The sequence below is a fragment of the Rhinolophus sinicus genome, chromosome 18 (assembly GCF_057876585.1).
Source record: "Rhinolophus sinicus isolate RSI-liver-muscle chromosome 18, RSI-T2T, whole genome shotgun sequence".
Taxonomy (NCBI): domain Eukaryota; kingdom Metazoa; phylum Chordata; class Mammalia; order Chiroptera; family Rhinolophidae; genus Rhinolophus; species Rhinolophus sinicus.
The window spans coordinates 4,159,212-4,172,876 of NC_142518.1; the positions used below are offsets into that span (position 1 = coordinate 4,159,212).

General features: G+C 46.2%; 1 protein-coding gene across 4 annotated transcripts in view; it reads right to left on the reverse strand.

Annotated features, from left to right (window-relative positions):
- Positions 1-351: 351 nt before the first annotated feature.
- The window catches only part of ANOS1 (anosmin 1), a 412,806-nt gene continuing 399,492 nt past the window's right edge, over positions 352-13,665 (reverse strand). For all 4 annotated transcript variants that reach the window (XM_074323216.2, XM_074323214.2, XM_074323215.2 and 1 more), the window contains 5 exons: positions 9,854-9,948; positions 7,822-7,993; positions 6,813-7,033; positions 5,566-5,707; positions 352-4,455 (listed from right to left, as the gene is read on the reverse strand). In XM_074323216.2, coding sequence (XP_074179317.2) covers positions 4,397-4,455; positions 5,566-5,707; positions 6,813-7,033; positions 7,822-7,993; positions 9,854-9,948 — 689 coding nt within the window. In that variant the 3' untranslated portion in view covers positions 352-4,396. The remainder of the gene's footprint in view (positions 4,456-5,565; positions 5,708-6,812; positions 7,034-7,821; positions 7,994-9,853; positions 9,949-13,665) is intronic.

Genomic DNA, 13,665 nt, shown 5'->3' on the forward strand with positions numbered 1-13,665 from the left:
CACCCAGCTCTCACATGTTATGGATACATCGGGGGGGCAGAGGGGGAGGTGGGGGGCCATTTAAAACTGTAGATTTGCTCCAAAAGAATGCCACTAAAACCATCGGGACTAATAGTTATAAACATGACCAAAGAACTGTGAAGCGTTGATTGTCAGACTCCAAAATACTTTCATTAGGATGACGAGGTCTTGTTACATTTACCAGACCTCAAATTCCACTCATACTGACATGGAGAGTTAGGCTTTTCTAATCTCCTGGCAGCGTAGAAAACTGCTCATTTTTCTTCTTAAACAGGTTTTTTTTTTTTTTTTTTTTTTCCTTTTGGAAATAAATGAGTCTAGTCCAGTGGGCAGATTTAAGGATGCTTTATTACTGAATTAGTATGTACAAACTCTAACATGAAAATAATGAGTCACAATATCAGGCTATTTACAATACTTTTTCGTTTTTTTACAAAATGCTTTTTATTTTTTACAAGATGACTTCTCTCTAAATAACATGACACACACACAAAAATCAAACCTCTTTTATTACATACATAAATAAATATGGACTTTAAATGGCCGCTGGTAAGGGACAGGATTCTACAGACCATCTGGAAGAGAAGGTAGCAGTTTGTTATCCGCACACTACAATATAATTAAGAAGAAAACAGTAACTTTACACGTAGACCTCTGTTAATCACACGGTCCATTGCATAACGTGACATAAGACTCAGTACAGGTAAGACCCTGAGTCTGGCCATGCTCAACCACAGGTGAGAGTCACCATCTCTATGTATTTCTCTGCATTTTAAATGAATTTTAAAGGACATGCAACAGATACTTAGCGTCTCTGTTCAGGTTACAACGTGGGGCTTGTCTGATATAACGAGTTAGAAGCAGTCCACGGCTCCCGGGGGAAGGAAGGGCATTGAATCGGGAAGGCATCCACAGATGGCGCTGACACGTGGGATTTGACTATTCGTACCTGCACGACGCAGACACAAGTCAAACTGCAGTCTCTTAAACTGGTTTTTCAGTGGACATAAAAGACACAGTTTCAAGCTCTGAAGTCAAATGTAACTGCCAGCTGGTCCCCAGCTCCGGGGCTTACTATTGCGTTTTACAGGGGCTCCTTGGACTGTGGTTCTCAACCGGGGGTGACTTTTTTGTCAACGTGTGGACAGTCGCTGGTTGTCACACGTTGGGGGAGGTGCTACTAGCATCTGGTGGGTGGAGACCAGGGGTGCTACTTAAGCCCCTACAGGGCCCAGGACGGCCCCCCACAGGCAGAGTCAACTGCGGGGAGAAGACCGTGGTCTACAGACGTGGATGCAAGGCATTTAGGTTTCTAGGATGTAGACGTAGTTTTATTCTTTGAATTTTGTTTACTAAATGTTGCCTGTCCAACCTGGTCATCTGTAACAGGTCATGTTAAAACACTAAGTGACTTGAAAGGGTACCCATTCGTGTATAAAAATCGCTCCCTGGAGTGCGACTTATAAAAACGAGGGGAAACACAGACAAACCGATCATTACAGTGACTGTTGTAAAAGAAAAGAATGCACGTTGCTGCAGCCTATGTCAGGGCAGCCAGCTGCGTTTGATAAGTTTATGTGGCAATGAGCTTAGTTTTTTAAAGAGCAAATGCTATCACGGAACATATTTTTTCTCCTGGGAGAGAAATGCATCTAATTTCAGTAAAACATTAGAGAATTAGCCAGTAAAACTGTTTTGTTTTTTTAATAAAAAACAGATGTTATCCCTTGATTAGGGCACTCAAATTTTTATAATTCAAAAAATTATATTTTTGCTCATTTGAATGTTATTGGAGATTGTTGAAATTCATAAAAGAAGCTTATGTTTCTTTAATTGCCTAATAGCATTTTTCTTCCAATGATACTAATAAAATTGAAATTACTGAACATCATAGCAAAATTACATGCTCATAAGAGGGCTTTAGATTTTCTAAGGAAGGGGGTATGCTTCAGAACCTTCATCCAAAGTAAAAATATATTTGCCCAATGTCTATTACCCAGACAGAAGGAACATACTTAAATTTTATAAAGTTAAACCTATATAATAGTAATATGTTGTATCTATGTACATACTCCTGCATGTTAAACTCTATAGCAGCACAAAAATTGGGGGGCACACATACTAGGATTTGCTCATGACAAATTAAGGTAAAAGACACACTTGCAGCTGATAATTAGACATTTTCCTTTTTGAAATTCTAGGAATTTGCAGTCCAGATGCTGTAGGGACACTAGAAAAAAAATCGTAATTTTAGAGACGCGCTCACCATGATTTGTTTTTGGGTTTTTGTGTTTTGGTGCTTTTTTGTTTTTCCTCCAGCTAGGGAGTGTTTTAAATGAAGGTGGTTTCTTGATTTCTCCTTTCAAAATGTATAATTCTTCGAACCAGGTGATTTCACAATACCTGTGGTACGTCCATCCCAGACCACGTGCGGAGCTACAGAAAACCTTACTCTGAACGCACGTGCACGTCTGTCCTCAGACTTCCACTCCTGTCATTTGCACAAAGCTGCAAGACATTTCCTGCATTATCCCATTTTCACTTTTAACACACAGGAAACGGTGTTCGGTACCAATTGTCAGGGATCCATGCTTACAGGCGATGCTCCCTAAAGATAGGCATGAATATAATAATAAAAACGGTTTCTGTCCCCTTTACGTGGCATCTGCTTTGAGACCCAGCAGTGACGCTGCCTGGAGTGAAGGCGTCCTGAGCTGGACAGCTGTCCCAGGAGTGGCCAGTGCACGCTTTCAGGACACCACAACGTGACCAGCACCAATTCCCACCGGCGACACCTAAGAATAACGTTACTGAAAATGTCCCCATTGTACTTAGGTGGATATTGAAACAAGGAAGCTTTTCCTTCAAAATGTGTCGTTTTGATAAATTGCTCTTTTCTCAGCCACATCGATGGGGAAAATATATTACCCACATGACCTTTATAAGAACTATGTCTTTATCCACTGTTGGTGAGCTGTGAAAACAATTCCCTTAGTGATTCAATTCATGCGGAAGGTGTAGGCATGTCCATCTATATATACGTATATATGCATGTGTGTGTGTATATATATACACACACACACACACACACACACAAATACATGCACACGCTTTCAACTATATGCACCCACATATGCATATTTCAAACCAGACCACGTATGTGGGTATTCCCTCAAGACGAATGACTAAATGAGACATTTCTGTGTTTGAGTTTGCCCCAAAATACACTGCAACACTACATACTGATAACATGCTGTGACTTGAGTTCATGCTACAAGGCAGAAGTTTGGAGCCTGGGGAATTTTCCAAACAAAAACATTTCATAGATTTGACCATGTTCGGGTAAAGCCAAATAACTCCCTTCTCTAGCAAGCAAAGCCCCCTCCCCGCTTTCATATCACTGAGAATATGCTCCCATACAAGTAGATTCCTTTGATTAAGAAACGGCAAATCTTGGTAAAGATTTGAATCCATAGTTGGGATGTTTTCCTTGTAAGCAGGAGGGTTTTGCAAAATTTTAGATACATAAAAGGGGTAAACAAGAGTACCAGTAGCTGTTTTCCGCGTTAAGGAAAAAAAGGTAAATATAAATAATATATCAGGGAAGTCCCTCATATTATAGGATGAAATATTAAAAAGGCTTATCATTTCTCCAAGGCAAAGTCTGGATAGCAGCTTAATTCATTGACTCTTTCCTGCTTTGGAGGTTTCTCATAAGTCATGATTTACGATGGAACGCTCATTTTTCTTTGTATATAAAATGACGCTCAGGATACCTGAAATAGGAGCATTTTAAATGTGTTAACTGGTATATTTCAGGTTAAACATTCCAGTTAAAAGTCACACGTAATAAAAAGCATCTTATGCCAGATTTGAATAAATGGGGGGCCTAAAAACTGTATAATGAAAACAAAAACAAAAACTGTATAATGTTAGTTGGTTTTGCAAATTGAATCAATAATTTAATAAAAGCTTCGCGGGTTACTTTTACGCTTACTGTGCATATAAATTGAGTCTCTGTTACACGGATGCATCTTGAGAATTTGCTGCTCCAAACTCAGGGAAATCTTAGTTCTGGAATCATCCAGTCGAGATTAGCCAAACCGCCTAGGAATGCAGAATTTGCAGTTAAAATAGGCTTAAGGGTTCGTTTTCTCCATGCTCACGGAAAATAGGTCCATCTTTGCCGGCTGACGAGGTGATACCTCCGTGATGGACAGAAGCACCCAGTGCCCAGAAGTTGTGTGGGTGAGTGACATCCGTGGGAAAGTGACGTCCATGGGAAAGAGTGTCTGCTTCCAGAAGTGTGCATGGCTAGGCCTGAAGTTCAGCAAGCTTCCTCGTTCCTTCAGTTCCAGACGTCGCTTGGAGCCGTTTAGTACCTTTCTGGAGAAGGCTTGTGGCGATGTGTGTGGTGATGCTTCAGGTGAGGTCCTGGGACAGAACATACGTATCGGGCATTTCGCTTTCTATATAATGAGTAAACGGTCGGAGTAAATACGTTTATGGGGAGTGAAAGCCGGAGACCCAGGCGAATGAGCCCTCCCCCTTCTGTGTCTTTTCCGCACTGGAAAGGACAGACATGCTTCCTTCCTTCCATCTTCCTCTCCTCGCCCTTCCCTGTTGCCCCTCTTCCCTCCTTTGCTTCCTGGGAAACCCATAAAATCACGAGAGAAAGGGGATGAGCTCCTTCTCTGAGGTTTAAATTATATAAGCAAATCAAAATCCTCTGTTTCCTCAAAAGACTTTAAAAATTAAATACTTTTAATGCAACAGAATTTCAATGGAGGAATATTGGGAGCGCAGTCACCCAGTCCTTACAAAGGTCAGGGGCCGCCAAGCTCCCGTGGTGATAGGTTTTGGTTTTCTTTAGATGCCACACAAAGGGGGAATTTGATCCACCATTTAAAAAAAGAAAATCAGAAGTAAAACTAGGATTACTTCGCAACTTTCTTATCAACACGCAAAACTTTAGACATGCCTTTTTAAGCTGGAAAAAAAAAATAAACAAAATACATATTTAAAAATCAGCAAGAGCCTCGTTGTTTTGAAACAGTAGGTAATTTAAAAAAAATTTACTTGGATTAGCAATACATCAAGTAGATTGATTTGGGTCTTGTTATGAAGAAAAGTTATGTCATATATTACTGAAAACTTATGTAATAATAAGCTCCTGAGCAAAATGTTATAAAAGTGTTTCAGATTGATAAGAGATTATAGATTTTACCCCCGTATGTACTTATGGTTTACAGGACAAGGGAAAAGCATGCATTACATAGAAAATAAATGGAAGGAAGCAAAGGAAAAGGGAAAATGAAAAGAAAAAAAGAAAGGAAGGGATGACAGAGAGCCCTTAAGCGTCAGTCATAGAATTGCTGCTAAAATAACATCCAATAAGCAGACACAAGCGGGGAGGCAGAGTTTTCAGATAAGGAGAAAGCCCTATGTCACAGGCCTCTCTAGTGATTTATTTTAGTTTTTCCCCAAGACGTCTCTCTGCCCGGGAGCCCTGGCAGGGGAGGGACCTCTGTGCCCGGCACTCACTGTGTGCTGACGATGGTGGGAAGTCGGGGGTCCGAAAGGTTTTGACGGTGGCGGGCCCTTCCCCCTCTGCGGTCAGCACTTGTACTTCCAGTCGATACAGGGTGGATGGCCTCAGACTGGGCACCGTGAGGACGTAGTGATCCTGAGAGAATCACACAAAACGAGCAGCTCATCAATGACCTTCTAAACCCCCCCCACACAGACAGCAGATATACGTTGTGACCACAAAGCCACAGTAACGCACAAAGCCACAGTCAGTGGTGTTCCACACGGCAGAGGGATCCAGAGAATGTGTCTCCGGATTGCCAGACGTCTGTGCCGGGCAGTGACAGCACCCAGCTCCGTTCCTGGCAGCCTGACACCCCGGGCAGCGTTACACAGCGCCGAAGGCCCAGTTCTCAGGCTCACCCATGGGAGCGCGTGTTACATTCCTTACCCTAAGACTTTCCCATGGTCTGCACTTTTCATCGGCACATCTCGTGATGGGAATTCTTGATAATTCAAATCTCCGCGAACGGGCCAACTCTTTCCCTTAAAACACAGTATCTGCCAGCGCCCATGACTGAAAATGTTTCTTTTTATGCCAAGAGCTTCTTCTCAAAACTCAACAAAACCTAACACATTCGAACAATAACTACTTTCTAATTCCATGGCATTTTTCCTTCCAGGATTTAAGTTTGTTTTTGTTGTTTTTTTCTTCTTTTTCGAGCAGAAGTTGGATCGTGTAAGGGCATTTTGAAAGAGGGTAAAAGCCCATACATGGTTTTGTTTTTTTCCAAGCCAAGGAATTAAGTGGCCGGGAAGATAGGCCAGCTCATTATGGGCTCTCGCCAAATTCGAAGGATGCAAAGAAGAGAAACAACAAGCTTCTTTTAGCTCCTTCCTTCCCCAGCCCCCACCCTAATTTAACATTTCCAACAGGGCAGGTCTGCTTGGCCAGAGGGACACGGGTCAACCAAGACAGGAGAAAACGGTTAACCGACTAATATACAAGACAGACAGGATACGGTCTGCTGAGGCGCTGGCTCTCGGAACTCATGGAGAGGAAAGTTCCTTCTATTCAGAATACTGCTTGCGATGTGCTGGTTCCTTGCAAAAGGACACATTCGGAAGCAGAAAATGTAGAAGTAAGACTCAGCAGGACAGCCCTGAGCACGACAGAAGCGTGCGACCCGACGGGCGTCACCCACGAGCAGCGGGGACCCGTGAGGGAGCGACGTGGACGTGGTGGCTGAGTTGGTACCTACAGAAGGCAGGATCTGGGACTGGGAGATGATGCTGTTGGGCAGGCTGTTCTGTCTGCTCTCTGTCGTCACCTCGGCCCACGTCACCTGGAAGCCCGTCATGGGCTGGTACAGGTTCGCCTTGGCCATCTTCCAGGAGAAGTGGCCCGTGATGTTGGCATCGCGGACGACGAACGAAGCAGCAAGGTTCTCCGGCTTGGCCAGCACATTGTGAAGAACAGGACCTGTAGGGACGTGGAGACGGAAAGCAGGGTCAGGCCACGGGAGCAGAGGCAGAAGTGGGGCCTGTGTGATAGTCAGCGTCGGAAGTCTGGGCAGACTCTCCGCGGAGCAGAGGGGGGCAGTCTGGCCTCAGCGGGGAGCATGGTTTCCAATGAACCGCGGACATTGGGGGGCCTGGGGGAACAGGATCTGAGCAGTATTCCCATAAAGGCAAGGAGGTGCCAAGAGCTTCTGATCCTTGGGGGATGGTTTTTAGGCTCTGGCTGTGGGGATGGGAAAAGCAGCAAGAATTTTGCAATCAGGCAAGGTTGGCCCTTTCTTAGAGGACAGAAGTGAGTGTGGTGTCAAGGACAGATATTAAAGTTATCAGAAGAGTTATTAGAAGTTACTAGAAGGAGGTTAGGGGGCTTCCTAGCAGAGGGAATGCAGGAAAGGGGCTTCACCAGGAGAAGGGGCTAGAATGTGAAGACACGGGGTGTGGAAACTGTGGAGAGAGAATCCACATGGCAAAGAGGCGGGATAAAAACAAAATAGCTCCCATGAAGGACGGCCAAACACAAGCCATATATAAAGGTTTGGCTGCATTTCTAAAGGAATAATATTGCCAGCGATACTAGTATTTCCACTGCTGTTAGAATTATAAAATAATGCTTGCACTCGTGTATATGTATGTAACCTCCAAACTAGGCTATCATATCAACATACAATTTAGACAGCAGGCTTTGTGAAATGAGGTTTGGCTTCGGAAGTGGCCAAGGTCATAGCCGTCAGAACTTCCGGTCCCACGTACCTGCCTCTCCAGGGCAGCTGATGTGCTCGTGGCTTCTCCCCTTAAGAGCAGAGCACGGTGGCGTCGTGAAGAAAACGATTTCTGCCTTCAAGCGGCCCTTCGGCCGCGCGGGTTGGACAGTCACCTTATATTTGCAGGAAAACGCTAGATCTTGAAGAATGATATAATTTTCCTAGAGCAAGAGAGAGAGTATGCTAGTTATCAGTCTCATTAGGGAGGCAAAGAAAATTGGCAGGAGATGAAATCATATTCCAACAAGGGGAGTTTCCTGTGTGTGGAGTGGGTGCGACGTGGCTTTTATAACAAGTACCAAGGAAACACATCCCGTGCTGTGGCGACTTACAGCGGTGACACCCTCCACGGCGTGGGACGAGCAGCGTGTGGGAACTGGCAGCAGGGCAGGTGCGTGGAAAGCTGTCAATACAAAACGAGTTCCTTTCAAGAGAAAAGTAGGCTCAGGCGAGCTCAGGATTCTCCAAGACACAGGCTTAGTGTGTGTGTACGTGTTTCTTTTGAACAAATGAAGATATTCTTGAGCACTGTATGTTTTCCCCCTTTCGGAGTAGCTGTTGTCACTTCGTGCCGTACCAGGGTGATTCACTAGAAATTCGAAAAACAGGCCAGACTGCGGAGGATTATGAGACCTCAAATACGACTTCACAGGTCGATGGAATGATGACGTGGTGGTAACACGTTTTCACACGCGTCTGCTATGCTTATCCATCCTAATTGATGGCATCAGGGCTACGTGCCCGTGTGTCAGCGATGCAGATGGGGTTCTTTGTCTGCTTCCCTTGGGGTGACGAGGGGCGGTCGCTGCCAGACAGTAGCACAGAGTCGTGAAAAACGGAGTCAACAATTAAAATGAAAACTGAGGCGCCTGAGTCAGGAGAAGTCGCTGGGGTCAGGAAATGTGGAAATGTGTGAAGGGGAGGCCTGGCCCTTGATCGAGAGGTGACACGTAGGCCCAGAGGAAGGCTGACACCCAACGGTGACCAGTGAGGAACCCCAGCCGGCTGGGTGTCCCTGGGAACGTGAATTGCTTTTTCTTAGCAATGAATCTGCACTTTACACGGGAACATATTGGAATCGCCAGTTAGCCAGCAAGGTGACTGCTTCTCGGCTATTTCAGGAATGCTTTCATGTGTCACAGAAGACAGACGCCCGTAGCAACAGGTGACTGAGCCATTGTGCCATCCTGACAGGAAAATCAATTAAACGGGTGGACGAGTCGTTTAAAAGTGGAAACAGATGCATCTTAAACCTTTCAGCAGAGTGCCTTTTCGGGATTTGGGTTCTTATTTCTACCAGAGACGTCATCTGTGCTCAGCAAGTAGGTATTACCACCTTCCGAGTTTCTAAAGGGAATGAATCACGATGTCTAGGCCCCTGAAAATAAGCCAGGTTCCATACGAGTCCACAGCACGCAAAGCAAAAGAAGTAAAAGCCTCCTGCCCCCCCACTTGTTGCTTTAGAAAATATCCAGAAGAAAAATGTTCTAGGTAAATATCACATATCCATATATTATGCGTTTGAGGCCAGGCCGCTGGATATTTTCAACTGCCCTATAAATCGCTGTCATCAACCCCGGGCATAATTCAATGCCGTCTGAGACGTTTTTTGTCGGTCTGTGGATTCTGCTCTGTAACTCATGCATTAACCCCAAATATTTGGAAGACTCTGTTGCATCGTACAGATGGGGTTACTATCCCCAAGGAGCTTACTGTTCTCTTCAAGTTAAAAGTCAAAACGTCAGTGCATGGTGGATGGGACAAGTAACGTGTCTCATTAACTGGATGAGGTAGGGGCCACTGGGGACCCAGAAGCATTTCCCTCTGATCTGGGACAACCTTAACAAGGGTGTCTTTCATCCTTGCATTCTAGGACCTGCCAGGTGGACAGCAGAATAAGCTCTTGACGTAACATTGAGAACAGGTGACGATAGGGACGGTTGTGTTTTCATTTTTTCTCCAGTGGCTTATTGAATAGTGAGAGGGACTTATCCATGGGACACACAGTTGGCACAACTTACCTGGGTCGTGGCCGACGACGTGTCTGTTCTGGCAGATTCATTGTGGGTACAGACTTGTGGAAACCACTGCACATGGTAGCGGCCGACGCTGGGATCTGTAATGTCAGAAAGCAACAGTCTGGAAGGCCCGTTCCACATGGTCCAATGTGCTTAAGAACGGGAGGGATCAGGGCGGGAGCAGATAACATTCTGCAGGCTATCTGAACATGCGCAAGTGCACCAAGGGGGCACGCGGCTCTTGCAAACTGGGGATGACAGTTCCCTTAGTAACAGTGAACTCAGGAAAAGGCAATACACGGCCAAAGGGAAACTGTTGAAATATGAGAACGAGATAGAAAACACAATTAATAGAGTCAAAGCAAAATGACTCCCAAGGTGTCGTGAGAATGACTTAGCTACGGTGTCTCCCGGTTCCTACAAAATGGGGCGAAACTTAGAAATACTCCTGTTTGTTCCTATAAACAGGTGGGGGGCTGTGAAAAGTCTCTGAATCGTCCAGTTTTCGGACAGAGCTGATAGGCTAGTGAACCCACCCACGGAAGAACGAAAGCATTTTCCTCAAACTTGAGTTGGCCATGGAGATGCAACCCTCCCTTGAATGTTGGGGTACAGCGTCCCCTTATCAGAAAACACCGGGCGGGCAGCCCCCGCGCCCCTCACACAAGTGCATCCTGGCATATCCACGTACGTGATCTCTACCGAAATAGGAGCTGCAGGCAAGAACACTGACCCATTACACACACGCGTGTTTTCTGAACAAGCTTTTCCGTGGGGCAACCAAGTGGGAAAAAGACAAAACTATGATGGGGAACCCAGGGAGTGTGGGAAAGCAGGCCTGGGCCGTCTCAGGCTTACTGATGAGCCCTGTGTGTGCACGGGGGGTGAAAGGCGTCGCTTCTGCTGGTGATTTCATCTCGTCTGAGCGTTCACGCCAAGTGTTTGATGGAAGTTTTGGGGGGCGAGAGGGGGAACTCTTTGATGCAACTGGGTGGGTCAAGTGGGAACTCGCTCTGAGCACTTTGGAACGAGAAAAGAAGCTTTAGCTTTGAATCAGAGAAAACGCACAACAAGAGGGCACCGAGGGTGTTTCAGGGAAAAGGGGAACCCCTGGCAAGAGGTTTGAACCTCTACACGGCAGACATCAAGAGGGTGAGAGAGAGACAGAGAGAGAGAGAGAGAGAGAAGAGAGAGAGAGAGAGAGAGAGAGAGAGAGAGAGAGAGAGAGAAGGGTTTGATACTACAAATCAGTAGGAGTGACACGTGTGCAAGTCTGTGATGGAAACGGAGCGTGACTGACACTTTTCCCGCAGGAACGGTCAGAGGACTGATCCCAGTTTGCTACAAGACAACTGCAGGATGGATAACAGGTACCGGATGATGCCAGGTGGCCGGAAAATCCCACGCACATCTCACAACGTGACTATCTTTCCATAAGAGGAGGCTGGACACCCCTTTGGGGTGCGTCCCTTCCCACAACCCCGTGTGCGGCCACACCTGAGTTCACAGCCCCCTGTTTTTCTCCCTATAAGCCTCCTCCACGAACCATGTCATCCATCCCCTTGGCTTTCAAAATCATTTTCCTGTTGACACATCCTGTAATTCCACCCCCCGCCGAGCTGTTTGCTTTAATACCAGCTGCTCCCAACTTCCGGCCCCAGGTAGAGGCTTTCCAAACCCAACCCTTACACAAACGACTGGATTTGTGCCCTCAATTTGCATTCAGGTTGCCTTTTATTGACTCATACCTGTTTAGTTTTTGCATTTGTGATCTCCTGCTGACCCCGGAGAGACTAGCCAGTTCCTAGAGAGGGTGAACATGTCGCCTGCAAGCACACCTTTCACATGAAAACCAGCCCATCCAGAGCCCACACCACCAACACCTCCCCTCTCAGGCTCTCACACCATCCCCTGTCCTGTCCCACAGGCACCAGGCAAGTAGGGGCAGCCAGCACTGCAGAGCCCACGGGGCTTAGTGAGACCAGGCAGACGTAAGCCTGCTCCCAGCCTTGCCCTGTCCTTCCTGTAGAAACCACAGCAAACGCTCCTGACCACAGCGTCTCTCTCCATCTCTCCCTCTCTCCATCTGTGTCTCTCTCTCCCCCTCCCTCTCGGCCTCCCCGTGCCAGCTCCTCTATGAAACTCAGAGGAACAAACGATGCTTTCAATAGCAATCATCCCCTCATCTGGTGGCTTTGTCCTACCTGAATAGTAATAGAACCTACACTTTAAAACACGAGTCTTTTTGACACATTTTGAAACATACATAGAGCAGCCGATGGTTTCCGAAGCTTCATCAAAAAACTGCATGTGTGTTGCCTGGAAGTCGATATATACAATCGATTTTCATTATCCGCAGTAGTTTGGGTTCATAAAATCAGAATTAGCAAATACGGAATCACTGCGTCCAGGGGAAACATGGGATTAGCTTCCTGGGAGCGTGTGGGCATCACATTATTGTCAGAGAATTGATATGTAATCTTGTTTTATGTGTGTTTCTGTTTAAATAACCTCATATATTTCTTATCCGTTCATAATTGTAATATTTCTCTCTTAAAAATGCTGGTTGAAAACATTTTCGAGACAGGATAGCATGACTGTCAATTTCTTTAGTTTTTCAGCTTCCTAGTCATGCTGTCCACTGCCCCCCTTTTCTGTATCAGTCATCATCTCAAGAACCACAAATTTGGCGACGTTTTCTCCTTTGCCAAAGGTTCGTCACACGCTATCGACGTTACCGGCGGCCTCATGTATAAATCAGCAGATTCTCTCTTCCGTTTTCCAGATGCAGCACATTTTTTATTCCTTGGCACTGAACTCACCGCCCACACAAAGCCGTACCGTGAAGGAAGCTTATCGAGGCACACGTGCCTTTTCATTGTAAAGCACCCTGCATCCTTCTCACACTCAGAAGGGCCTCGGGGGGCTGTGCCCGGTGCTTGGGGGCCGCTTTCAACAGCAAAATCCCCCACACGAAGCAAGAGAATGAAAAACAAACCAAAACAAACACCGTGACACTAAATAGACCAGGCAGGGGACACAATCACAGCATGAGCGTCAAAAACAGAAGGCAGAGTGTCACCTTGTTCGACTTCCGTTGGGACCGTGTTTGAAGGGTGACTCAGATTGGTCATCACTGTATGTGCTGTGTACATCCGGCGAGTGAGCACAAAACCGGCCTGCGTGGTGATTTGGGGTCTGCACACGAATTGTAGTGAGGGGATGGACCCATAAATACAGACTCTGTGAGCAACGTGACTCGACTTCTCTCCCTTCGTTTTCAAATCAGTGGCACGAGGTAGCTGGTTTTCAAAATAAAATTCCACAACACGCTCCGTTCTTGCCTTGCAGCCCATTGTCAGGCTTTGGTGCAAATATATGGGACTGGATGGTTCCGGTGCCACCATTTTGTCTAAAAAGTGGTTGCTGCAGAGCCACGCAACCCAGTAGGGTTTCCACATCTTCTTCACCTCCTCAGCATGGTCTGACTATGCATTCCTCCTTCTGGAAAGCCTTGGGCCCCTTGGCTTTCCGTCTCAAATCTCCTTGCTTTCTCTAGTTGCTCTGGGCACTCACTACCAGTCTCCTGGGAGGGGTCATCTCCTTGTGTCCTGCTATTAAAACTGGGGTTCCCCAGTGCGGGACCTGGTCGTTCACCTTCCACATTCTCATTCCGAGCTCTCTCCAGATGACTTCACCCACCACACATGACTGTACTTCCTACTGCTTCAAATCTCTGTTGCTTACGCTATCCTGAGCTCCACGCAAGGGCGTCTGCTTACAGTTGACCTGGTTGTGCACTGCATAATTCTGGG